We start from the raw sequence: 24,429 nt of genomic DNA, 5'->3' as shown, positions 1-24,429 counted from the left end.
CAAGTCACATCTGTCAGGCCCTGTGCCCCTCCCCCGAGTGAAGCCCTTGTGTAGGAGCTCTTGGGGTTGCCATGTCACTAACATTTTAGACCTCTTGGCAATTGAGTATGTTGAAGGAATGGCCTTTAAGAAATTGATAGTAGTTTTTCATGCCTTGAATAGTGGTTTAATTTGTTTTGAATGGCTTTTATTTTATTTTACCATTTCAGTGTTGAACATTTTGATGAGGAAATGACAGCTATTCTGTTTTTAAATATTGCATATATCCAGAGGCTGCTTGTTGCCTACGATGTGTTTTAAACCAATACATTTCATTGAGTCAACAGAGTAGAAAAACTACATAGCCTACTTGATTTCCCTCCTTAAGAAATATTACTGGTAATCAGTGAGAAGAATATTGCTGTTTTTTTAGAAATAAGTGTCTAGTTAAAAAAAGCATTTAATTTTTTAAGGCCTAAAGCAAAGTAGATATTTTCATGTTTACAAAAGTAATCCCTAATTCAGATCAATTTTAGGAATACTGTGAAGATCCTTAAGGATCTCACTTTGAAAATCATTATCTATATATCAATAACTGTTGCTTCGGTTTAGTGGAGTTCAGAGAATAGTTTTATTAATGTCTGCAAACTTATTTTAATGTTTTAATGGATTTTGATATCATAGCTGTTGATTGACCTTAAAAAGATAGTAAATATGTCTAAGCTTTAGGTGATGTTAAAAAATGAATAAGAAATTATCACCATCTACTTTTTTTTTAATCAACATCTACTTTTAAGATAAGTAAGACTTCACTGTGAATGCTGACAGTGGCAACTCTAGTGGTTTTCATTGGGGTCAATTGAGTGTGCTAGTAAGTGGGGTTTCTCAGCAGAAGGTTTTTAAGGTTTTTAAAGGAGGATTTTGTTAGCATTTGAAGTGAAGTCAAGTTTTTGTTTGGCTTTTTCTTTTTCATTCTTATAGCCAGGTTTTAAAAAAGAAATCTCTTTCTTGAATCCTTAAAAGCCAGCTGGAACAGATACCTCATGTGTGTTTTTTAAAGTTGTTTTAATCTCGTCCTTTCTAACAGTGTTTTATGACTAATCTGTTGTGAGATAGTGTCTGGGTAAAGTTTTGGGGCCTTGAGTGAAAATAACTAGACTAAATGCATGAGTCACAGCTGACCTAAAAATAATTCTCAGGAAGTGATCTATTTCCCAGTTTTCTCCAAGGACTAGTCAGTACTGTTTCTTAAAAGAAAGTAAAAATAGTAAGATACATATATTTTTAGTCATTGTCAGAAAAAGAATAAGAGAATTAACTCTGGAAATTTAGTTTCGGTGGATCTTTCCACTTTGTAGTTGATTTGGACGTTGTCTTTTAAACTTTGATGTACCAGAAGTTCAAATGAAATATGGGTAGTATTTAAAAATTTTAAATCTGTATACTTTTCTACCCAGCTAATATTCTTTGCTTACTTTCCTCTGCTTTTTTCATACCTTTTTACTCTCCAGAACTGCCTAAAGTTACAGAAGGTGCGTAACACCTTTTCTTCTTATTCTATTCCATATATTTTTTATTACTTGCCATTGTTATGTACTGTTGTTTGCATATTTTATGAAATTGTGCATAGGGACAAGTTTATTACCACAAAATCCATATAGTAATAAAATTAACGGTAGGATTCATTATTGACTTCCAGAGTACTGTTTCATGGAAGAGAAAATACTTCTGAAGAAGTTATGATCATTTGAAATATTTATTTATTTTAAATATCTGCTTGTGTAAGGAGCTGTACAGGATGATTTGGTCACTCCCTGCCCCCTAGTGGCTAATGAACTGGCAGATATGACAAATTGACATTGCCACAGTGAGCTAAAATGGACTCAATCAAAGGACAGAGAGCTAGATGATGTCTGTGTAAAGAACTATCTATATATTGTAATTTGTAATTGACTATACCAAAAGTTTAATCCCCTCTTTTTCTTCCTGGGACATTATCTAAATCTGCCTAATTATCATTCTTAAGAATAAACCATTTATTGCTTTGACAATTTGTTTTATTCCTAGAACAAATTAAATATGTCAAGTCATGCTGAATGTAAATATTTCACCTTCATACAAAATAATGAATATTTAAAGTGTCCAGAGGTTATTATTTAAATTATGTCCCATTAAATTTATGAAAATCAATAACTTTATATCTAGAGTTTCAGTTAGGGGGTAAAATTATTTTTTTCCCCTTTACCTCTCCTAACCTCAAGCTTTATGTAAAATCCGACAAGCCAAGTGTATTTTCTTAAAAACTTGAACTGAAGCGTTTATCCAACAGACACTTTACATTTGACTTACTGATCTTTTGTTAAAAAGCATGAAGACCATTTAACTTTTTGTAATTTCAAACAGCCATGTTTTGTTGTTCTTGTTGCTATGGACTTGTTAAGAAAACTTTTATACCTGATCTTTAGAAATTTTATCAATACATGTGAAATTTTTTTGAAACAAAGAAATGGAAAACTCATATAAAATTTTTAATACCCAAAATAAATTATGAATACATTTTTCATTTCAACTAAAAGCTATTTAAAAAAAAAAAAGGAGGACAAAAAAGAACAGTAGAAAAATGTTACCTGGGGGAAAAAAAAAGAAAGCAAATTATTTTTTATGTGTCCTAAATTCATAGTCCTTGTTTTGTTTCTGCTTTTGTATTTTGTTTTTGTAGTTTAATTATGTTTTGGGAAATTGTCTAAAGCCTGTTTTAACACTTATAAATAAGTGAATTAGACTGCATGCTTTGTATTTGTTATAATAAATGTTACAGTAAATATAATAACATATAAAGTTTTTCACAAAAAATAAGGGTTTTTTTTATATTCTGAATCATTCTTTCCTATTTTTCAGCCACTAAATGTGACCTGTACTTATAACTAGTCAGTTATAAGTCCCGTGTTATTGTCCTTTCTACTTTTTTACTTCTTTCTTTTTAATTTTTACCCTCTTTAAGAGTCTGTTCCAAGTGGAGAAAATCAGAGTGTGACAGGAGGTGATGAAGAAGTAGTAGATGTATACCAAGAGTTAAATGCAAGAGAAGAGCAGGACATTGAAATAATGATGGAAGGCTGTGAATGTGCGATCTCTAATGCTGAGGCCTTTGCAGAAAGGCTGTCCAGAGAGCTGCAGGTGCTAGATGGGGTAAGACCTTTTTATAACCTGTGAATGAATCATACGTAGTAGAATGAAAAGACTGGTGATACTCAAGTTTTATTGCCTCAGCACCTAAGCCTTTATAATGTGATTCTTGCCATCTCTTTCTGTAAGCACATTACCAGAAGCCGTGTCTTGCACTGCTCTTGTTCAAAAGACAGAACCATTCCTTCTAATCGGGTCAGTGAAGGCAGTTTGCTGCAGTGGGGGACTCGGGGAGGTTCTTGACACGAAGTGATGGAAGTGAAAAGTAGCCAACCAGAAACCAGTTTGGGGATTGCTTCCCCTCAGCCCCTGAAATACCACAGGACAGTTCAGTGCAAAAGTTCACATCATTTTTGTGGTTTGAAAAAAAATAGGTACAAATTAGAAATAGGAAAATTAGTTTGAAGTAAGTGAATCATTTACCCAGAAGGAGCAAAATAAGTGAAAACAAGGAGCCACGGGAAAAGGATGTTTGGCTCCTCTGCTAAAATGTTTTGGATGGCTCTTTTTCATTTGTACACAAGTTTCTGAGTCTATAAACTAAATGCATATCTTTAGAAAGTAAAAAACTAATAGACATAGCTAAAAATAACACCACTAATGTGAGAAAAATCTGTAACAAGAACATGTGGTGTTTTTGTTTTGTTTAGACAAAGTAAGCATTTAAGAAAAACCTTCAGAGAATGAGAAGTATTTTTAAAGACTTAAAGAATTTTGGTATTTTACACATGAAAGGTACAGAATTTATGAAGTTGAACTCAGGCCCAGAGATTATACAAATAGTCCAAGTTTATAAGTTTATAAAACTCACTGGAAGCTAAGTCTAGAAGAAACTTCAAGATGTTAAGGTGGAAATTGTCCTGACAGGGTCGAACCCCAGGTCTTCTACCGAAGAGATCTATTTAATGACCCTGAGCCCTGCTGACTCTTACCATTGGGCTGTACTTACAGTTGAGTTATTCTGAATAGCATATAAAATATGTGTGAAATTATAGCATCAACTGTCCAATGAAATTCTTTTCATTCCTGGTCCAAGTTTTTTCCTCATACCCAGTTACCTGCCTTCTTAGTGTGGCTTAGTGGTTTATATTTTCTTTTGTAATTAATACTGCATATATGTTACAAGTTATCATGTTGCTTCCCAGTTTTATTTTGGATTTGACAGCTTCCATATTTCAGGAAATTTAGAATCAATAGAATCACTTAGAAAACAATGATAAGGGGATGGTGGTTTGTTCCTGTTTTGCCTGGAAAAAAACATACAGTAGTTGCAAATGAAAAAGAAAAGAAAGAACACAAAAGAAGGAGCTATCTTATGGATATATAGTCTGTGGTCATGTGGTCATGGCTCTTCCACATCCTGTAAGTACCAATTGTACTACAGTTATGAATTAGTTCAGTGTATCCTTCAAAGACTGGTATATCACTGCTACCCTCTTGACTAAGGTATTACACAGGTGATTATGCTTTTTTTTTTTTTTTAAGCCTTTTACAAAAACGTAAGTATAGAAAATTTTTATAGCTGGTAGAATTGGAGGTGTCAGAAGTGGTAATATGTCAACACCAGTGATACAATGTGGGGCAGAACCCTACTTGTACAAACTGGGGAAATATAAAATACTAAGAAATGGTCCCTAACCTTGATAGGCAAGTGTATCTTCTTGAAACACTGTGTAAAAAGGGAACATAAAGATAGAGTGATACACTAAAATAAATATGTAGATGCATATCAGTCTTTGTTACTCACCTGTCAGAGGGATTTAGCAATATTTCATCTTATGCTTCTTTTATACATTTAAATAATATGAAGAGTTACTCTTGTTTTTCACTTTGTAGGCCAACATCCAATCAATCATGGCCTCTGAAAAGCAAGTGAACATCCTGATGAAGTTGCTGGATGAGGCTCTAAAGGAGGTAGATCAGATTGAGTTGAAACTGAGCAGTTATGAGGAAATGCTCCAAAGTGTAAAGGAACAAATGGATCAGATCTCTGAAAGCAACCACCTAATTCATCTTAGTAACACTAATAATGTAAAACTCCTCTCTGAAATAGAGTTTCTCGTGGTAAGTATTTTGTAAATTGCCACCTCCAACAAAAACCAAAAAGTCTAATAATATATAAAACCCTTTTGTAAACATTTATTAATTTCCTTATGAGAGTAAGATTTGAAATAATTCCAAAGACCTTATGATAGGCTTGAGTAGCATCTTACTTGTAAATTTCCTGAAATCACATGTGCAAATGGTGTATTTATATATATTCTAGAACCACATGGACCTGGCCAAAGGTCATATAAAGGCCCTTCAGGAAGGAGATCTTGCTTCTTCTAGAGGCATTGAAGCCTGTACCAATGCCGCTGATGCCCTTCTGCAGTGCATGAATGTAGCTCTTCGTCCAGGTATGTTCATTAGAAATGATAAAATCTGACCAAGGATCTGAGACTAAGCCTGTAATTTGTTATAAAGCTTTTAACAAGAAATAACGTGGGGCAAGTGGTTTAAGGTGACTGTAGTATTAGGTCCTCAAACTAGTCTCACTTCTTTCCGAGCATGCTGCTTTTGGCACTAAGAACTTTTTCATTTCAGTTCCTATGACTGATCATCAGTGACTCTAGTTAACACCATGATTTTTCTTTAGTACTATGCACAGACCTTGCACAAAGTCAGTGTTTTGATTAGACCAGAGAGCTGAGGTTCTGTTAGGTCAGGCATTCCAAAAACTTGAGTTTGCTCAGAATCATGGAGAGGGTTTGTTAAAACACATATTGCTGAGTCTCACCTCCAGATTCAGTAGGTCTGGGCCAAAGCTCTAGTATCCACATTTCCAACAGTTTCCAGATAATGCTGAGGCAGGACCACACTTTGAGAACCATTGTGTTCTACCATTTTCTTCTCTTGCTTACCTTTTTTATAAAGCAAATGAATAAATCAATAAAACTTTGGGTTCTTCAAAACTGAATGAAATATGGATACTATTATAAATGTATTCATTGAAGATCAGAGAAATCCTTTTACCTATTAAATCAGTCAAGAAACGTTCTGGTTTCAGGCCATGACATGCTGCTGGCAGTCAAACAGCAGCAGCAGCGTTTCAGTGATTTGCGTGAGCAGTTTGCCCGGAGACTGGCCAGTCACCTCAACAATGTTTTTGTTCAGCAGGTAATTTTATTTCATTAATAAAAGTGGCATGTTTCTGTAGCTTTTTTATATATTACTTTAAACTTAAATTTCCACAAAAATTGTAATGTGTTTAATTGGGACCACAGTATATTCCTTCACACATTTATCCAGTTTTGAGATTTTTAAGTATTTACTCATAGATGTGTGTTGGCCCTCAACTGCTTCCTTAGTCTAGTTCCTTGCAGCTAAAACTGTCTGATTCTAGAAATCAAAGAAATCAAATAATTATGCTTACTTATTAAATACACCATTTATATGTTCTTTATTTATAAAAGTACATCCAAACTTGTTACATATTTGCTACCTGGCCTATTTTATTTTTCAATATTTCGAGATGAGAACCAGAACTTGATTCAGTATTTTAAATGTTTCATTGGCTGTATGTATTTTCATATGAGAAAAATGACTATCACTCAGTTGTTAAGTTCTATTTGATTTAATTTTATATAAACCCTTTGTCTACGTTTTTATATGGAAAAGGAGGTTGATAGCTTAGGTTGTGGCAATAATATTAATAACATTAAGAGTACTTTAGCAGGACTTGAATAGAAGGTATTTTCATCTGGCATAAGGATTAGGTTTCTTATGCTTTTCATCTCTTATTAAGGTTATTGAACAAAAAAAACTGAGAAATTTCGTTCATCAAGAAATGCTGTCTGAAACATTGAATTCTTATTTTGTTTTCGCTTTGCAGTATTCTAAAACAATTGTATTTACTATATTTTATTTCCAATTAGTTTACTCAGGCCCTCCTTCAACTCTATAACAGGTCCTACTTTCTTTCGGTGCCTGTGAGTACATCAAATTTGGCTCAAGCTTCTCTGATTTTTTTTTTTTTTTTTTTTTTTGGTCTATGAAGTTTGCTAAACTTAACAGCAGCAGAATCTTTATAGATTATAACTTTACTGACTTAAGCTGCCTGTTAACCATATTTATAGCAGTTTTTTAATGTCCCATAGCAAAAAGGTTATTTTGGCCAAAAAGGCATTTCATGTCCTCTGCTTGTCTCTCTCTTCCTGTCGTTCTTTCACTCACACCTTCATTTATTTAGAAATGTTTTACCACGTGATTGGAATGCATACCACCCATTTTCTTAGGCTAGGTGAGGAGCTGATCCTGTCCTCCAGTGCCTCACAGTCTAGGAGAGGGAGGTAGATGTACTCAGGAAGGGTAAATATTATCATAGTGGTCACATGTGCGAACATAAAGGAAGACCATCTTAGCTGAGGGTGTGAGGGAGACACTGGGGAAGACTCTCTTTACATTTCACTTGACCTGAAAAATATCAAGAAAAAAGTAAAACTAGAAGTCACATAGGTAATACTAATCACATTTTTCTTACATTAGTACTTCAGTGATAGCTATGTCTGCCCAATTCTGTAGTTTTAAGAAATGACATTGTTGATAGTTATCCACATTTGTAGATGGCATTGAAATGTTGGAATGTTACTGTAGGTAAACAGTAGTCCTTTCTGCACCCTTCATTGTTTGTTGTAACATGCAGTTAATTTATGATTTTGCTTCCTTGCCTTGGAAACTAATGGCTTTGTTTACTATGAATGCCTCCAGTTCTGAAAATCTAATACGTATTGTTAAATGTGAGTGATGCATGTTAAAATCCAGAATGTTGCAACAACCTAGGATGTGCTAAAGAAAGTAGGAGAGAGTGTCTCAAGTACAGAAAAGAGATTGTCCCCTTGGGTTCTGCAGAGACCTCATAATTCTGTCATTGTCTCTTGCAATATGCTGAGATCTGATTATGCACTGAATTAAAAGTACAATTGGAAAAAACTGAAATTGTGGGGGTTTTGCTATATGCTTAAGTTTGGGAATTTTTCTTTCAACATATATTTATAGAAACATCATAAAATAAAGCCTATAAAATATACTACCGGTATTCAGTTCATTTCACAAAAATTGTTTCTTTAAGAATGTTTCACAATTTCCTAAACATAGGTTAATGATCTGTATTTAAAAGCTGAGAAAGAATTGATTATTTACGATCAATTTTTATGATGTTTGTTGGAACTTTGCTCAGGCTTTCTTTTTTAAGACAATAAAAATAAACATGTCATAATACAGAATCTTGAGAATTTACCCAACATTTGAAATAAGCGTATCATTTCTGTTGGAAAATTGGTTAAAGTGGTTAAGAGTACTAGGGACTACGGTGGAGCCAAACTTCCTGGAATCAAAACCCTGACTCTCCTACCTCCTAGATGGGTGACCTTTAACATGTTAATTAACCTCTTTGTGCCACAAATTCTAGTAACATATACACTAATGAAAATTTATGATGCATTTAGTTTATAGAAAATGTGTCTCTCTTAGATTAATTTGGACAAAACCTACCATATTATTTTTAAATTATGTTAATCATAGTTTTGCTATTTTTTAAAGATTGATTGATTGATTGATTGATTGATTGATTGATTTATGAGAGAAAAAGAGAAAGTGCCCAGGAAGTGAGAGGGAGAGAGAATCTGAAGCAGATTCCATGCTGAGCACAGAGCCTGCCTTGGGACTTGATTGCACAACTGCAAGATCATGATCCCAGCTGAAACCAAAGAGTTGGGCACTTGACAGAGCCACCCAGGCACCTGAGTTTTTCTATTTTTGAAATAAGGAGAAAAGTGCTTTGCAAGGTTATTGTGAACATTAGAATCTATACCTATAGAAAGAGAGAGCATGCCAAGCATAACAACATTCAGTAGATTGTTGTTACTTATTACTTATAATAAGAAATTTTATTTTTTAATTTAAATTCCATTTAATTAACATGTATTATTAGTTTCAGAAGTTGAATTTAGTGATTCATCAGTTGCATATAACCCCAGTGCTCATTCCATCATCACCCAGTTACTCCGTCTCCCACCCACCGTCCCTCCAGCAACCCTCAGTTGTTTTCTATAGTCTAGATACAATAAGAAACTTTAAACAATGTCTTATTTTTTTTTAATATATAAAGAATAAGGTGTGCACATGAGAGGTCTAGAAGTGACAGTAGCCTATATTAGTGATTGAATTAAACAGTTTAAATGCTTAATTTTCCTGTTTTTTATAGTTATTTTAGAACCAGTTTCTCTAAATTTTCTGTTAGCACTAATCACATTTAATATCTTAATAGTAATGATTTGAAGGTAATGATGTTCTTCATAGGAGAAGAAGGCAGTTTTTCAGGTGATAGTGATCTTAAAATGCTATTTGCAAAAGAAAGTTTTGAATAATAACATATATGAAAGAGCTTTATAAACTGTAAAATCCTCTACAAACAGTAATTAGTTCTTCCATTTTTGGGGGAGGGGAAGGTTTTTAATTGAAGAACTTTCCTGACAATTAAATAATATAACTTAAACGTAATGGCATGAGTAAACAGTTGCAGAAGAACATAAATGATAATTTTGAGTCTTGAAACATTGAAAAAAATTAATGAGAAAGATTGGGATGATAAAAGATCTCTAATACTATATTAATAAAGAATTTTAAAAATCAGCCTTTGGCAACTATCATGAGAGATGAAGTATAGTCTAGTGGTAATAGCTGTTTTTTAAAAAATTGTTAATTTTGTTCACATCTATTGTTAGTCTTTACTTCACAGAAAAACATGTGACCAGGCATTTTAAATATATGAATAGTTACATTTTTCAAAACTGTATCTCTTAGTCCACAATGATTCTTTTGGGAGGTGTGATTGTTTTATATTTAATCAGCCATCCAAAAAAGAATGTTCATACAGATACATGTTCCCTATGCAGAACTCTTGGGGTCAATTATGTTTTTAGAATTTTTCAGACTTTAGTAAAGTAATATAGTGCATACACTATAGTACTTTCTCTCCAAAAGAGTCTAGAACATGGCCTGTGATTAAGCACACAATATTCCTACAGCAAAAAAATATGAATAGTCATTCCAAACACTATAAATAGCCTCATGTCAGTTCAGGTCAAGTTTTACCATTAAAATAGATTTGGCACCAAATTTAAATGGAGTTTTTAGAGCTTTTTGTATTTTAGAATTGCAGAAAAGGATTACCTTGTATATAACATGTATAATAGCTGTGAACTTGTGTTACCTCACCCTGATTCTTATTTTGAATTGGTTAGCCTAATTTTCTGATGCTTTTCTATCATCTCTGGCCCAATTTCCTAAGTAGATATCAATAATCTTAATCAAGTGATATCAGTAATCTTAATTTTAAATAATCCTTAATCTTAGAAATATATTGATAGTTCTACATGGTTTTATATGGAATTTCTATATAATGGATCCTTATTTTTTTATTATCTCCATTTTAAACTGGGGATGTAATCTTACAGGAAGAAGAAAATTCAACAGGCTGATTTGAAAACTTTAATGAAGAAGGAACTCAAATTATGATGGTTTTAGTACTTCACATGTCTTAGACTCCTATCTTTCTTGCTTTGTAATTCCTAGAGAATTCTTCATGTCTGTAGATCAGGAATTTTTTCTGCATACTCTGTGGTTAAAAGAAATTGTTAGAGCACCATGCCTAAGTTTTATTGTGACTACTGCGACACATACCTCACCCATGACTCTCCATCTGTGAGAAAGACACACTGCAGTGGTAGGAAACACAAAGAGAATGTAAAAGACTACTATCAGAAATAAATGGAAGAGCAGGCTCAGAGCCTAATGGACAAAACAACCACTGCATTTCAACAAGGAAAGATTCCTCCTACTCCATCCTCTGTTCCTCCTCCTGCAAGGGCAATGATCCCACCTCCCCCTAGACTCCTGGGCCCTCCTTGCCCTGGTATGATGCCAGCCCCCCATATGGGGGGCCCTCCCATGATGCCAGTGATGGGCCCTCCTCCTCCTGGGATGATGCCATCTGCTGGAGGCCACATGCCAATGATGCCTGGGCCCCAGTGATGAGACCTCCTGCCCGTCCCATCATGGTGCCCATTCGGCCAGGAATGACTTGACCACACAGATAAGGAGAGACAGGAACCTCTTTTTATTCATTTTATATTACTTGTTCTACTTCACCAGGAGATCATGGTGCTGTGACTCTGGGTGTTTTCTAACAGCATGACAAGGAAGACTTGCTTCCCCTTCCTATCAAAGAATAGTTTTTGCAGGGGAGTAGTGGGACCAAAAAAAAAAAAAAGGCAATTTTCGTTTGTATTGTGAAATGTGAAAATAAAATTGTCAACTGTTTTAGTTTAAAAAAAAGAAATTGTTTAAAAAATTCATGACCACTATCTTATTTTGTGTATGTAGTAAAACATATAAATTAGAGGAAGGAAACTCTTAAATTAAAAGAATTTAAATTCAGGGGCACCTGAGTGGCTCAATCTGTTAAGGTCTGACTCATGATTTCAGCTCAGGTCAACATCTCAGGATCATGAGATAGAGCGCCACATCGGGCTCTGTGCTCAGCATTTGTGCTTGAGATTATCTCTCTCCCTCTCCCTCTGCCCATCACCCCATGCACTCTCTCTCTCTCTCTCTTTTTAAATAAATAAAATCTTTAAAAAGTAAACATAGATAAAAGAATTTAAATTCAGGATATTTGTAAACTAATTTATGTCAGCTAATATAACACATATATAATCAGATTTCGGTAACTTTCCTAGAAAATGAGTTAACCAGCCCCAAAACTCAATCACTGTATCATTTTAATAGAATGCTAAAAAATAACTTCTGACTGGGCAAATTAGATTGAGTCAGAATGACATTGAATAAATCTATCTTGTTTTTTCCTTCCTTATTCTTGGGAACTTACATTCAAAGGGAATCTACTCCTTTAGTCTTTCAATCTTCATCTCTTAGACACTGGCTTTGATTTCCATGACAAATATTGACCAAGTAGTAGAGAAAGAGAGCTAAATTGTTTCCAAAGAGAGCTGGGAAGATTTTTATTGTGTTTGTTTGTTTGTTTGTTTGTTTGTTTGTTTAGAAACCAATAATTAGTAGGCATTTGCAATTTTTCAGTCTAGCTAAATGATTTTATTAGATATGTTTTTAAAAGAAAATAGAAGGGATACTCGACTAAGGTTCCAGTTTTGACATCCGGAGTGACCTGAATAAATCACTTAACCATTTAAGTTTCAGTTTCTTCTAGAAAATAAGGTCATTGGATCAGATGATCTTCCAGACTTATATTTTTCGAAACAAAAGTCAGGATGCATCATCTGAGACTGACTCATAATTTATTTATTTACATAAAAGTTTTGTCAGCATTTTAAAATAAAATCATATGTAGTTATTTAACAATTGACTAGAAAAACTAAAATTACATTATTATTAAAGATTATCCAGGAAAGCCCTGGATATCATCATCTGCGGTGCTTCCCAGTTCTAAAATTCTGTATCCTATATGTCTTTATTATTTTAAATATTGTAGACTAATGGAAATACCATAGATATAGACAATACATTTTGAATGACTTCTATATTTGCTGTGTTTCTCAATACAGTTGTATCATGAGGTTTATTTGCTTAGTAAGTTGTAAAATAATATGGTGTGGGAGAGACAAGCTTGATTAAAACATTCATTGTCAGTGCCTTTAGAAGATGAAATGAGTAGTTGATTTATCAGAGTGCCATTATTGCATGTTTATGATTATTTTATGGTGATGGGGTTCAGTAGATTTATACAGGATAATAAAGAAGACAAGTAAGTACTCAGTTTTTATCTATCTTCTTTTGCTTTTCTTTGACTGTATTTGGTCATTGTTAAGAGTTTTCAATTACAGCATGTTTCTTTTACTGTCAATGTGTTTATTTACTTATTTACTCACTGTAGGGTCATGATCAGAGTTCAACTCTTGCTCAGCACTCTGTTGAACTGGCTTTACCCAATCATCATCCATTTCATAGAGACTTGCTTCGATATGCCAAGTTGATGGAGTGGCTAAAGAGTACAGATTATGGAAAATACGAGGGACTAACAAAGGTATGAGTTTGATATCAATTACTCACTGAATATGGCACATAAGCTTCTAGAATCGAGAGGTCATGTATTTAGTTCTCCAAGTGACATTTGAAGTACTGTAGTACCTTCTTAGCAAAGCAGAAATTAATTGAATTTCTGAGTGCTCATTAACCAGGCACAACATTTATTTTATTTGCTTCAGTAATGAAGAACTAAATTTTGAACTTCAGTTTAATACAGTGATAGGCCTTAAGCTTCATTCAATTTAATTAAATGCAATAATTATTTCCTGAGTTTCTTAATATGCAATAGAAACTAGAGACTATGAAGATGTATAAGTGAGGTGTTTGCCCTCTAAGATTTGATAATCTGTTTAATTAAGCCAGTGCAGAGTGCCTCTTTATTAAGCATTTCACTATTCCAGGCACACAGGGCCTAACAAACAAGCCCTACTTCTAAAGAGCCTTACATAATGACTGGGAAGAACAGTTATACTTAAAATAATCAGCAAAAAATTAAGTGCTAAACTGAAAATTAGTTTAAATGCATGTCAGTTTAAAAAAGAGAAATCTCTGTCCTAAAGCCATGGGGGGAAACTTCATGGCAGAAATTGGACTTGAACTAAGTTTTGAATAATGAATGGGATTAGATAAACCAGAAAAAGGAGAAAGAGCATTCCAGGGATGAGGAACAAGGCATGCAGAAAACAGTGGGAAAATACGCCCTTTTGTCAGGACAATGAGGATGCAAGCCTATGAAGCAGAAATTTCATATTCTGGAAGCAGAGAAAAATTTTGTTGAAAAGATGAGCCATGAGATGTAACAGCATTGCTCCTCATACATGGAAACAGACTAATTGAGGCAAATTAATTAAGAACCTAGTATAATAATTCAGATGAAATGAACTCTGAACCAGGAAGATAGTGGTGGGAACAGAGAATAGAAACCAAAAGAGAGAAAAAAAAATTTTTTTAAAGAAAAGAAACCAAAAGAGAGACTCCAAGGATAGAAGGGACAAGATAATGCCAAACTTTGTAGGCTTGGAGACTACAAGAGCAGTGCCAGAAACATCAGCAATTGGAGAAGATGAGTCATTCATTCATATATGAATTGAGCACCTGTTATGTTTTAAGTCATTCATTCATGTATGAAGTGAACCTGTTATGTTCTAAGTGCTAGAGATACAGCACTGAAGGAACGGGCAAAATGCTTGCCTTGTGCATTGTTTTGATGGAGAAAGACTGACCAAAAAGCCAGTTGTATAGTATGTTAGAATGTTCTGCTGAGTGCTTTGGAGAAAATAAAGCAGGGAATGCTGGGACTGGGGGAAGGCTATAGTTTCAAATAAGACATCATGAGTAGAAAACATCTGAGCATAGATTTTTAAAATGAGCAAGAGTAAGGGGTGTCTGGCTGGCTCGGTTGGTAGAACATTTGACTCTTGATCTCAGAGTTGTGAGTTTGAGCCTCATGTTGGGTATAGAGATTACTTAAAAATAAAATCTTAAAAAGAAAAAAAAAAAAAAAAACAAGGATGAGCAGTGGGAGTTTCTTGGGGAAAGCTTTCCAGGCATAATACAGGTGATCTCTGGCAAGAGAGCATGCAACAAGAGCATGCCTGTTGTACTGGAGAGCAGCAGCAAGGAAGGCAGAGTGGTTGGAGCACAGAGGACCAGGGACAGGACCTTAGAAGGAAGGTAGGAGAGGAAAAGTGGGGAAGGGACCATATACCATGGTAAGGATGTGACTTTTACTGTGAAGGAGATGGGAGAGGGGGTTTTGGTGGTCTTTGAGCAGTTCAATGACGTGATCTGATTTAGCTCTAATAAATGGCCATTGTGGCAGGGAGCCATGGATACAATACTTTTCTGGCATTTCTCTTGTGACCTTTAGTATTGGAATTGATCATGTCACTTAGAGAGCTAAAGAATTGCTACCTAATTCAAATATATAAATAGCTATATTTATATATTGGACATAAGAGCAGTTACTTAAAAATCTGAAATACCCTTGAAAAACATGTAAAATCTTTTAAGTTTTTATTAATTTGGAGTTAAAAATTAAATAATGCATGTTATTTTAATAATTGGTAATAATTTAATTATGCAGAAAATATAACTTTAAAAGATGTTCTGGAATTGGAAATAGTGATGTGTTATATTTCTTGGAATGGGAACAAGAATATTGAGATTGTTAATATAAAAGCTCTTCCCTTCAACCCATGTACTTATGACCAAAAATTTCCTATCAGAATTTAGCAAAATCATCTTAATTTTTGCTAGCAAAAATTTTACCTAGTTTTATTCCAAAAGTGATGCTCTCTTTCAGAGTATTTTATAATGAAGATTATTCTCTCAGGAAGCTAATGTTTATACATGAACCCACTTTATCTTCATACTTACTGAAATAATTATTATAACTTCCTCTAGTGTTAGGCTCATGCTTCATCAGAAGGCAGAGGATTAGGTAGAAATTTATGAGAACTATGATGGTAATAAAAAAGCAGATTGTACATTCCTATCAGTGTATCACTATGAACATGTTTGGCAAAAGGACATTCTTACTTATCAGTATATGTTTTTTCTTCAAAAGTGCCTTTGTTCACTTAAAGTGAGATCTGGCTCCCTTTACTTCCAAACTGAGATCATAAAAAAGGGGGCCTAGACCTTGGTAAAATAAATAATATTTTTAAAGTATAATTTTAAAAATGCTTTTCAAAAAGACTATAAGTATCCCTAGGTGTTTATATACATCTTATCTGGCCAGCTATTTTAGGTAAGATTACTTTTGTTCCTCAGAATTAGTCTTTTAAGTATTCTGCAACTCTACTGTTGTGTTATATTTTGTTTTGTTTTGTTTTCATTCAACAGAATTCTGATTTGGAGATATCTTAAGGAAAAATATTTACAGTACTGGAGTTCTTTGCCTTTTGAAGTTTTAGGAGGATTAATATTTTGAATAATTAAACATTATTATATCTCCTTAAGAGTTTTGTGCCAACAAGTGCTTTGTCCCCTAGTGAATATTCAAATAAGTAAAGTAATCAATAAGCTTTTTGCCTAATTGTGTTCTCAGTGAGTATTATTGCCCTATCTTTATATATAATGCAGTATTCATGAATGTAATTTAAGTGAAGAAACAAGATGATGGCCAACCTAGCAATGATTTATGGAATCATTCTCTGCTCACAGTATAGTTTTGATTGACAATATTAATGAGCTTTTTTAAATGAAATTGACTTTTTTCCCAGGAATGTTACTGGATTCTGTGGTTTGAACTTTTGACAGTTTCACCTCATAATCTAATTTGGTTGCTGAAGTTTTCAAAAACAGGAATTTTATTAAAAAGGAAGAAGGAAGAGAGGAATGAAAGAAGGAAGGAAAGAAAGAATGAAACAGACTAAGCAGAGCTTCTTTAGTAAGAAATAATAATTAAATGCAGACACTGTTTGCAGTTGGTTGGGTGTACACAGCTCTCTGGCAGGAAATAAAAGAAAAGCCTGTTTCCTGTTCTTTAAGGGATAAGAATCACTGGGCACTGCCCCAGCTCTGCTTAGGGCTGAATCTAAGCAAAGTCCTGATTTTTAGTATACATAATTAGAGTTTATGGAAAATAACTCAGCTGCCAAAATACCTTCCTGCCCAGGACTACAACCCCTATCTGTGGCTCTGGTTATCCATGTAGGGCAGTCAGTAATAGACATGGTCCATCCATGCTTGGGAAGGAAATGAGCTTTCCTCTCCTAATAATCTCCTGAGGTTGACAGTCTTAAAGATTATTCAGACATGTTCTGTCAACCTCAGTTCTATTTTGTATGGAATTTACCTGTTTGTGTAAAGTAAAAATAAAATACAGAGATCTCTGTAAGACCATACATGTAAAGTAAAAAGGACTGCCTGAGACAACAATATTTAAACTCGTGGATAGTTAATTGTTGAATGATTTGAGTAGAAACCACTGTGAAGATTTCACAAATTGTGTGAAGCTGATTTCCTGTTTGTCAGCTATTTACTGATTTGCAGTGATTAATATTTTTATGAGAATTTAAACTTGAAAAAATGAGACAACCCAATGAAATAGGAATTAATTTTAAGGTATATTTTCATTTATATTTGCTTTTAAACTTATACAATGTTCATGGGAAAGAATTGCCCATTTGACTATATTTTCTTACAGAGACAATGTGGGAAATATATATATATGGCCTACAAATTGAAACACCAAGGATTTATATGTTTCATCCAAATACTATTTTATAAGGATATACCTATAAACTAAGAAAATCAGTAGTAAACTATGAGTCAGTATACAAATTATTCACATAATATATATCTTTTGAAAGGTTCACCTGATATTTAAAGTGACATAAACCTGCTCTAAAATGGAATGTATTAATTTGAAATAATAAAGGAAGCTGAAGCTTAGAGTCCATAATAAATTCAAAAGAATAGCCAAAAAAAAAAAAAAAAAAAGAATAGCCAAGTATAGTTTTTCTGCTGTGGATTTATGTAAATTTAGTCAAACTGTGTATGGCATTTAACTTTTAGGACTTGGAAAAATATATGGTCTCTCCCACTTTTGAAAAATCCATCCTGAGAGCATAAAATATTTTTATGTGATAATAAGCAAATATGATGAGTTTGTATGCTAAATTATAGATGTTTCCATTTGAGCTAGAATAAATCAAATTTGTTTTTAAAAAATAATTGTAAAAGCTATAAAATATATTAGTTATAATTAGATTCTTATTGAAAATAATATATTTTGGTATACCTAAAATACCCTAAGCTTATTGACAGTTTATTGAAAATAACCTATTTTGATATACCTTAGTACACTAAGTTGACAGGGGACACTAAAACTGAATGTACTCCTTTGCTGCCATTGACACTGTCTGTTAGTATGATTGTTTTTAAAAGCAACATGGCAGTAGGGAGGAATAATTAAAAAGATTGCCATGTTCTTTGGCCCAGTATTTTCACCCTTAGGAAATTATTCTCAGGAAACAATTCATTAAAGATGAACAGCTTTGGGGCACCTGGGTGGCTTGTTAATTGTCTGCCTTTGGCTCAGGTCGTGATCCCAGGGTGCTGGGATCTGCTCCAGACCAGCTCCCTGCTCAGCAGGAAAGTCTGCTTCTCCCTCTCCTCCTCCTCTCTCTCTCTCAAATAAATAAAATCTTTAAAAAAAAAAAACAAAAAAAGATGAAAAGCTTATCATAACATTGTCTATCATAGCAAAACATTGAAACCACTTAAGTGGCCTGAGCTGGGGGATTGGTTTACTGAATTGCAGTACATCAACAAAGCATAACACTGTATAGTCATTAAAGTGTGAAATGGGAGAAACCTGATTACTCTGACGCAGATATCCTATACATTATGAATGCAACTCGAAAATATGTGAAAGATAATACATAAAAATGAAAATATAAGTGTGATTATGTTTGGCTTCATATTTTTGTAAATTGCTGTTTTGATGCCTGTTCAATTTTTTTTAAGACAGAAAACAGCCGACTTTTTATATTCTATGAAATGCATCAGAAGTTTATTTATTTATTTATTTATTTTTGCATCAGAAGTTTAGACCACAAAATTTAAAGCAAGCACGAAGGATTTGGGGGGACAGAATTGTTACATTTGTTTTATTAGTAAGAAGTACCTGTTACTTTTATTTTAAGAATTACATGGATTATTTATCACGACTATATGAGAGAGAAATTAAAGATTTCTTTGAAGTTGCAAAGATCAAGATGACTGGCACAACTAAAGAAAGCAAGAAGTTTGGTAAGCTTAGACACCTCAGCTCATTGTTTTCTAGTCCATTAAAAGTGGGTTTATTTATGACTAATAATTCTGAGACTTTTTAGAGCAAGGTGGAAGAAGATACAGTAGAATTGATGAAAAAGTAAGTCTAATGCATTGGTTGGATTTATAGGTATTTCACAGAACAAATATATCTGTAAATACAGCTTTTACTAAAATTCTGTACTATATGAATCTGATGGCAATTGTATATTCATCCCATAAATGGAAGGATCTATTCATAGGAAAAGCAGTTGACAAGAAAACGAAGTACAATCTGGTAGACAAAGTATTAGGCTAAGAGACACTTTGAGAGTTCAGTTTCCAACTTCCTAAAAGGCCTTTTTTAACAGTTGGTGGCAAGTCATTGATCTCTTAAGTCATTGCTCTTTACAGGGAAATGAAAGTGATTCCTGGCTTCTTACTTCTCACTGGCTATTTTGAATCAAAAAGAAAGTTTGTGTTTCCTCCCCTCATTAAGGGGTTATAAAATGTCACCCAAATTTCTGTGATTATACCTTATTTTTCCAAAGAGGTATTTTTCAAGCATGTTATTTTTTTGTTGCTTCTAAATGTGTTAAGTGGACAGAAACATTATTTGAAAAGATAACCAGTGAAAGTATCAAGTTGCGAGGAAGGGGATTTGCCGAGGCCACATTCTGCTCTTGCATGTACCCATCTCTGGAGTTCCTTTTGGATGGAGTTCTGTGCCTATTCAAGTCAAAACCTGGCCTTAAATGGCTACAATGTGTACTCAGTGTGTCTGCGTAGTTCCCCTTTAGAATAATGAGTTTAGCATTTGCTTGTTGAAAGGAGCCTATGCCCTGAGCAACTTCTGGTAATCAGGAAACAGGACTGAAATTGATAGCACATCTTTCCATTCTTTCCCTTTAGGACAGAGAAGACTGTCTTTAGTGGGTAATTATTTAGTAATTCATTGTTGTTGTTTTTTAATTCAACTCTAATATTTTGATTATACTAGTCCAGATTGTTGAAATGTTTTGAATCTGTGTATAAATATGTTAACACTTAGGTAAAGATACTGATAATGATCTTGGGACCATAGGCTTTTGGAAACAGAAATGCTAACTCATCCTAAAGGTTAATTGTTCTTAAACAGCACTGTGTTTATATCCTTGTTAATGTTTCACTGTGGATATGTTATGCTTTTTTTTAGTAAGCAGCATATTAATTGAGTTACATGTTTAATGTTTTCATTTAGTATATTTGTCATCACTTGTTAGTGAACCATTTTATTTTGAGAGAACTCTTCTAGAGTATATGAAAACTGGAGGTAAAAAGGACATCTTTCAAAAAATTATTTCCCTAGGAGGTTATTAATCCCAGTATCATAATAGTTTATCAAGCCTAAGGTTCAGTTGAAATAAATGACATAACAAGAATGTAATTTAAAACAAGTATAATAGGGATCCCTGGGTGGCGCAGGGGTTTGGCGCCTGCCTTTGGCCCAGGGCGTGATCCTGGAGACCCGGGATTGAATCCCATGTCGGGCTCCCGGTGCATGGAGCCTGCTTCTCCCTCTGCCTATGTCTCTGCCTCTCTCTCTCTCTCTCTCTCTCTCTCTGACTATCATAAATAAATTTTTAAAAAATATATTTTAAAAAAATAAAACAAGTATAATCATATCTTAATGGTATCATTGCATTAACCTGAAAATTAAATTTTCCTTTTCTTCCCCTTGAAAAGTTTTTAAATTATCTCATTTAAAATATTTTTAAATTAGAAGTTTAGAAGGCAAAAAAAAAAAAAAAAGTTTAGAAGGCACTTTTATAGTTTTAAAATAGCATTAAAATCACATTTCTTCTTATGTATCAAATAGTAAGAGAGTAATTTGTGATGCGTGGTGGCACTAGAAAATCATAGTTTCAGTTATTTTGATATCATCAGCTACAAGAGAAGAAAAACTAAATAATAAACAATTCAGAGGACAAGTTAAATACACATGACTCAAATTCTAAATACGGTAGAATGAAAAAATTTTTAAATCTTTTCAATTATTCAAATTGTGTTTAAATTAATTTTTAATAGACATTATAATTAAAATAGAAACCTGAAATTTTGGAAAGTTAACTTGTCTGTCAACCAAAATGAAATAATTGTAAATAAAATTTAAATTTTTTTGGTTTTTATTTGCTCTAAAAATCCTGGGACAGAGATGCTAATAAGAATAGAAAGTCAGATTAAAAGCACGTTATAAAAGGAAATGTAGGGGGATCCCTGGGTGGCTCAGCGGTTTAGCGCCTGCCTTTGGCCCAGGGCGTGATCCTGGGGTCCCGGGATCGAGTCCCGCGTCGGGCTCCCGGCATGGAGCCTGTTTCTCCCTCCTCCTGTGTCTCTGCCTCTTTCTCTCTCTCTCTCTATGTCTATCATGAATAAATAAGTAAATAAATCTTTTAAAAAAATAAAAAAATAAATAAAAAGAAATGTATAGTCAGCATAGTCATAGAGATTCAGGGGAATACTCTTTGATCCACTCTTGACTATCACTTTACTTCCAGTAATTCAGAATACTGTTAAAATACCAGCAAATGGGATCCCTGGGTGGCGCAGCAGTTTGGCGCCTGCCTTTGGCCCAGGGCGCGATCCTGGAGACTCAGAATCGAATCCCACGTCGGGCTCCTGGTGCATGGAGCCTGCTTCTCCCTCTGCCTATGTCTCTGCCTCTCTCTCTCTCTCTGTGACTATCATAAATAAAAATAAAAATAAAAAATTAAAATACCAGCAAATATCTTTTCTTTGTGATAAGGTCTTTATGTACATAATTGCCTTCTTTAATTACAGGTTTGCTTTTATGAATTCAGAGGCAAGCCCTCCCCCCCCCCCATGTTTGATATTTTGGTGGGGTTTTTTTTCTCCTTGTATTCTCCAAATGTACTTAATGAGATGGCAGGCAAAGGAAATTTAGAAATTATTTTTTAAATCACCAATTTTTTTCTTTCTATAGCTAAGACAACATACACATATTATTTCAGTCCCTTAACATATGCATTTATGTAATTACTGCCTCCCTTGTAGTTTTCCAAAATCTTAAAAGTGGTACGTCAAAATTATTTTTCATTTTGTATTTCTCCACTAAACTAAGAATCTTGTTGATTCCAAAAGGAATCTTGAGTACAAGACTGAATTCAGTGCTGGCTAAAAGATTCATTTAATAAATATTAATTACCTATTATATAATAAGCACTGCTAAGTATTGAGAATGAAGCAATAAGCAAAGACCCTATCCTCATAAAGTTTACAGTCTAGTGGAGATTATTTAAAGATATTTAAAAGGTTACCCGAAGAGGCACCTGGGTGGCTCAATAGGTTGGGAATCCTGCTCTTGATATCAGCTCAGGTCTTGATCTCAAGGTCGTGAGTTCAGGCATTGGGCTCCACACCCAGCATGGAGCCTACTTAAAAAAAAAAAAAAAGATAAGCTGAATATTGTTGCTGATAAATAATATAGCTTTGCTGAGCTCCAAATTATAATTAATTGGCACGATTTTAGTAACTGTATTCTTTATTAGATACCAAAAAAAAAAAAGTGTATAAAGTGTCATGCTCTGAAACTGGTGAACTTAGTCTAGTGACACCTTAAGGCCACCAGGAGGTACTATTCAAATTGACCAGCTAGTAGCTCTAGTGCAATCCCTTCTTACCACTTTAATGTCTAGCCTTGGCGTTTCAGGCTCTCTTGAGCTTAATATAGCAAGGGCTGCAAAGATATACATATCCGTGGCATGACAAGTTAGCAGCTTTTACTTGGGCTATTCCTTGAAGTTTGGCAGGGATTTTGACAGTTGACACGTTCTCTATTTTTAAAATATTTCCAGGTTATAGTTATATTCTTTAATTTTCTCTTTCATTCTATAATTTCTTTGGCTTTCACATTAACTTCTGATTTGAGTTTAGAATGTTTCATAAGATGATCTCTACAATAGATCTAATAAATATTATAGAGAAGTTTTAGAATAAAAAAATACCAAATGACCCTAAAATTGCTCAGATTCCTATATTAGGCCTGTTCCTTTGGCCTTACCCTTCCATCTACCCATCTCCTGATAATTAGTATTTTGTTATATACTTTGCATTGTAAATGTTCATAAAGCCAGTTACTAAGTAGTTCTGCTTGATATTTTGAAATGATCATAAAGTCCCACTCATTTTTTATCAGATGTCATATAATATTGTTCAGTACAATGGAGACTCCTCTCAGGAGTTCTCAGGACGTGAGATTGTTGATGTACTTAATGTCTAAGTCTACAACTTCGTTCTAATAAATTCTCACTTTATTAAGCTTTTACTTGACCATATAATCTCACTCATATGTGAAATTTAGGAAACAAATGAGCAAAGGAAAAAAAAAAGAGAGAGACAAATCAAGAAACAGACTCTTAACTATAGAGAACAAATTGATGGTTCCCAGTGGAGAGGTGAGGAGGTGGGTGAAATAGGGGATGGGAATTAAAGAGTACACCTATTATGACTGAAATAAAATAAAATAAAATGACTTTTTAAAAATTTTAAAAACACTTTTACTTGAACTGTTTTGATTTTTTTTTTTTTTTTTCAAAAAACAAGACTTAAAAATGTAGTCTTTTAAATTTTAGGTACACTAGCTTCATAAACTTAAAAAAATCATTTAAAAATATTGGGAAAAGGGCGGACAGATATAAATATTTTTACCTGAATTTTTTAGTAGACTAGTAAAGTTTTTTCTCTCAGAATTTGTCAAACAGTAGCAGACCAACTAAACATATGTTGCACCTCTTGTTACTTGATGCTCATGGTTCTTTGCATGTGTCTTTTAAACTAGAGCTTTAACTTCCTCTTGTGCATGGTTTGTGCAAATTGCAGTTTATTAACTTGTCTTTGTCTTTGATGCTTGCAACCTAATCCATCACAGCTACACTGCCTCGAAAAGAAAGTGCTGTCAAACAGGAAACAGAGAGTGAGTATGCTTAGTGTATTAGTAGGTATTCTCAATGCATGTTTGTTTAATGTCTAGAAATTAGTTTTTGTCTTGAAAAAAGTTACACCAAAAATATTGATTGACAGGTTCAATGAAAGAAAACCAACATGATGCTAGTGGTATGGCTATATTCAAGAAATGTAATTAGAAATATATGGTAGGTAGTCAGAAATTTATGAAAAGGCTTAACCGTTAAACTTCTGTTTTCAGGCTGTGTTTAGATACTACAAAAAATTCTTTGAAAAAAAAAAGAAACTGTAAGAATTCTTATAGCTATGGTCAGATTTTGTATAATGAAATCAAAGTTTATCTTTAATTGACCTTATTAGATCTTCATGTCTCTTCTGACCATCAACAAATAATATAGATTAACTGAGAAATATCTTAGAAGATTAAAAGAATTG

General features: G+C 33.7%; 1 protein-coding gene and 1 pseudogene across 9 annotated transcripts in view; both read left to right on the top strand.

Annotated features, from left to right (window-relative positions):
* Positions 1 to 24,429, top strand: part of EXOC1 (exocyst complex component 1) — a 60,313-nt gene that overhangs the window by 15,932 nt on the left and 19,952 nt on the right. The window contains exons 5-13 of one of the 9 annotated variants that reach the window (XM_026003584.2): positions 1,491 to 1,511; positions 2,981 to 3,168; positions 5,002 to 5,229; positions 5,432 to 5,564; positions 6,215 to 6,324; positions 7,083 to 7,136; positions 13,118 to 13,267; positions 18,927 to 19,032; positions 23,960 to 24,004. In XM_026003584.2, the coding sequence (XP_025859369.1) occupies positions 1,491 to 1,511; positions 2,981 to 3,168; positions 5,002 to 5,229; positions 5,432 to 5,564; positions 6,215 to 6,324; positions 7,083 to 7,136; positions 13,118 to 13,267; positions 18,927 to 19,032; positions 23,960 to 24,004 (1,035 nt within the window). Of the gene's footprint in view, positions 1 to 1,490; positions 1,512 to 2,980; positions 3,169 to 4,084; positions 4,528 to 5,001; positions 5,230 to 5,431; positions 5,565 to 6,214; positions 6,325 to 7,082; positions 7,137 to 13,117; positions 13,268 to 18,926; positions 19,033 to 23,959; positions 24,005 to 24,429 lie in introns of those variants that run through there. The other 8 variants (XM_026003587.2, XM_026003586.2, XM_026003585.2 and 5 more) reach the window with 8 other exon arrangements.
* LOC140597888 (U1 small nuclear ribonucleoprotein C-like) lies at positions 10,727 to 11,415 on the top strand (annotated as a pseudogene).

Source organism: Vulpes vulpes, chromosome 2 (genome assembly GCF_048418805.1).
Source record: "Vulpes vulpes isolate BD-2025 chromosome 2, VulVul3, whole genome shotgun sequence".
Lineage (NCBI taxonomy): Eukaryota > Metazoa > Chordata > Mammalia > Carnivora > Canidae > Vulpes > Vulpes vulpes.
The sequence above is the reverse complement of the archived record's forward strand: the minus strand, read 5'-3'. Positions and strand labels throughout refer to the sequence as shown.